The 3261-nt window shown below is 51.7% G+C and overlaps 1 protein-coding gene across 1 annotated transcript; it reads left to right on the top strand.

Annotated features, from left to right (window-relative positions):
- The first annotated feature begins 822 nt into the window (after positions 1-822).
- On the top strand, positions 823-2686 carry LOC119346581 (tyrosine N-monooxygenase-like). The gene is made up of 2 exons (XM_037615873.1): positions 823-1802; positions 1990-2686. Exons 1-2 carry the CDS (start codon positions 855-857, stop codon positions 2629-2631), a joined length of 1590 nt encoding a protein of 529 aa, XP_037471770.1. The 5' UTR covers positions 823-854; the 3' UTR covers positions 2632-2686.
- The last annotated feature ends 575 nt before the right edge of the window (positions 2687-3261 follow it).

Genomic DNA, 3261 nt, shown 5'->3' on the forward strand with positions numbered 1-3261 from the left:
GAGCCACGATGGATACAAGATAAGTACTTGCCTAATCTTGATCATGGAAAAAACAAAGCTGTTTAGGGCACATCTAGATGTGCCCAACTTATAGCACATCTAAGTGACTCAAGCAAACATAAAAATAAAAGGGAAGAGAGAAAAAAAATACCCGCATGAATCTCCATCTAAAATCAATGGCTTGAGACTTAGATGTGCAATACTTACGGCACCTCTGAATTTACTTTAGCAAAACGGTAACAAAAATCGTTGGGGGTCCTTGGATTCGTCCTTGCGTAACAGACCACTTGCACCGCAAGGACGTCCTAGGTGCAATAAGCTGCTGCAGTGCGCGCACAAGCGAGTCGAGGGAGTCCTTGGCTGAGGCGTGCGTTGCTGTCAAAAGTACTACCGTAGAAGGCAAAGGCACATGGTGTATGTACGTGGCTTTGGAATACTGGAAGTTTTTGGGACACATGCTGGGTGTACCATGGACGCTACATGGAATCAAATTTCTTTGGATGTATTGCTAATTGCACACGAGCTTTTACATGCTATGTATGTGATTTAGGCTATTTTCTATCTGAACTTTGATGAAGTCCGTGGTGTTTGTACGAATTTTGTCCGGTTTGTTGAAACCCGGCTTCAAATGTATGCTTCCCCGTCTCGGGCATCTGTGTCCGTGGACTGATCTCCCCGTCCGTGAACGGATGCCGGAGCAAATTTGCGGGTCAACGTTGGAGGTGCCCTAAACCATCCTGGACATGCATAAAAAGTTTAGCTATATATTCATGACCTGCAACCCGAGGGAGGGAGCAGAAAAGTTTCTAGTGGCTAGTTTGATCTGTGGGTCCAACAAAGCAGTGCTTGCACCGATGGATCAGCTGTTCTTAATGGCAATGGGGCTATTGCCCGTGCTAGCCTTCATGGTCCTTATGTTCATGCCCAAGCCCAAGAGCAAGATCACCTGCGTTGGTGCCACGCAGCTCCCTCCGGGCAGTGCATTCTCCTGGCCCCTTGTGGGCAACCTGCCGGAGATGATGCTCAACAAGCCAGCATTCCGATGGATCCACTCGATGATGAAGGACATGGACACCGACATCGCCTGCATCCGCCTCGGTAGCGTCCTCGTGGTCCTGATCACCTGCCCGAAGATCGCCCGTGAGGTACTCAAGAAGCAGGATGCCAACTTCGCCTCCCGCCCGCTCACCTTCGCCTCGTCGACCTTTAGCGGCGGGTACAAGAACGCCGTGCTGTCCCCCATGGGCGACCAGTGGAGGAAGATGCGTCGCGTGCTCACCTCGGAAATCATCTGCCCCTCCCGGCACCAGTGGCTCCACGACCAGCGTGCCCAAGAGGCCGACAACCTCACAAGCTACGTCTGCATGCTCGCCACCGCGCCGTCCTCGGCCGTCAATGTGAGGCATGTGGCGAGGCATTACTGTGGTAATGTCATCCGGCGGCTCGTATTTGGCAGGCGCTACTTCGGCGAGCCTCGTCAGGATGGCGGCCCGGGTGCAATGGAGGTGGAGCACATGGACGCTGTGTTCACGTCGCTAGGGCTCCTCTACACGTTCTGTGTCTCCGACTACCTACCGTGGCTGCGCGGCCTCGGCCTCGACCTCGACGGACACATGAAGATTGTGATGGAGGCCAATGCGACGGTCAACCGGCTGCACGACACGGTCATTGACGAGAGGTGGCGGCAATGGAAGTCCGGCCAGATGGAGGAGCTCGAGGATTTCCTCGATGTACTCATCACGCTCAAGGACGCAGAGGAGAACCCTCTTCTCACCATCGAGGAGGTGAAAGCACAGTCGCAGGTACGTACGTAAACACATAACGCATGCATGCATGCAACACCGAGGGCACGCCACCAGAAAAACATCCAGGGGCCAAAAAGCAAAATAAAGAAAAACCGATGTCAACATCAAACGTGTCTATGAAGGTCCAAGATGCAAAAAAAGTATACATATTTTCATTAATCTGTTGCATGGGATGCTGGTGCAGGACATAATATTTGCCGCCGTGGACAACCCATCCAACGCGGTGGAGTGGGCGCTCGCAGAGATGACAAACATGCCCGAGGTGATGCGGAAGGCGGTGGAGGAAATCGACCGGGTGGTGGGCCGAGAGCGGTTGGTGCAGGAGTCGGACATCCGACGCCTCACCTACGTCAAGGCATGCATTCGTGAGGCATTCCGGCTGCACCCCGTCGCACCCTTCAACGTGCCACACGTCGCGCTCGCTGACAGCAACATCGCCGGCTACCGTGTCCCCAAGGGCAGCCATGTCTTACTCAGTCGTAGGGGACTTGGCCGGAACCCGGCTATCTGGGACGAGCCGCTACACTTCAAGCCAGAGCGTCATATTAATACCGCAGCCCACAACGACGTCACCCTCACGGAGAATGAGTTGCGGTTCATCTCCTTCAGCACCGGCCGCCGTGGGTGTGTGGCGGCGTGGCTTGGCACAACCATGTGTGTAATGCTCTTCGGACGGCTACTGCAGGGATTCACATGGACCAAGCCAGCGGGTGTAGCATCTATCGATCTCAGTGAGTCGGAGCACGATTTATTCCTAGCCAAACCGCTTGTGCTGCACGCCGAACCACGCCTGATGGGACATGTCTACCCCGGTGGCCGATGTTGAACAAATTAATATGTTGCTGCCAATAACGAGCTACATGAACGTGGCTGTACCCTTACACAATTGTTATTTCTGTTATTCTTTCTGCTTGGTCGATTTCTACCTCTATGGGAGCTGTATCCCGAATTTATACATGTATTTTGCGGGTCTTTCTCGATTGCTGCCAGTCCGCAACAGTTGCTCCCCTACTTGAAAGGGCATATTATATATTTATGTATATTTTGGATAGGGGCACCATATTGTATACATCTATTTCTTTGAATAATAAAGAAGATAGTGTTACCCTGCATCTTGTGTTAATTCCATACCTACTTTCCACTTGTGATCTACCAACGTGTCAACAAGCTAACATCATCATGCTCCGCTGATGTCGCGCCGAGAAGGACACAAAGCCCTCGGCGGCAAGATCTATGGCACCCACCTCCACTACTTCGACACCAAACTCCATGACGTTGAATCCTCTACCAAGGACGATCGACTTCACATCATCAATAGTTTTCACTACTCCCGTCGTTCCTAAATATAAGTCTTTCTAGAAATTCCACTACAAACTATATACGGATGTATATAGACATGTTTTAGGGTGTAGATTCACTCATTTTGCTCCGTATGCAGTCCATGTTGAAATCTCTA

The sequence above is a fragment of the Triticum dicoccoides genome, unplaced genomic scaffold, assembly GCF_002162155.2.
Source record: "Triticum dicoccoides isolate Atlit2015 ecotype Zavitan unplaced genomic scaffold, WEW_v2.0 scaffold43390, whole genome shotgun sequence".
Classification (NCBI taxonomy): domain Eukaryota; kingdom Viridiplantae; phylum Streptophyta; class Magnoliopsida; order Poales; family Poaceae; genus Triticum; species Triticum dicoccoides.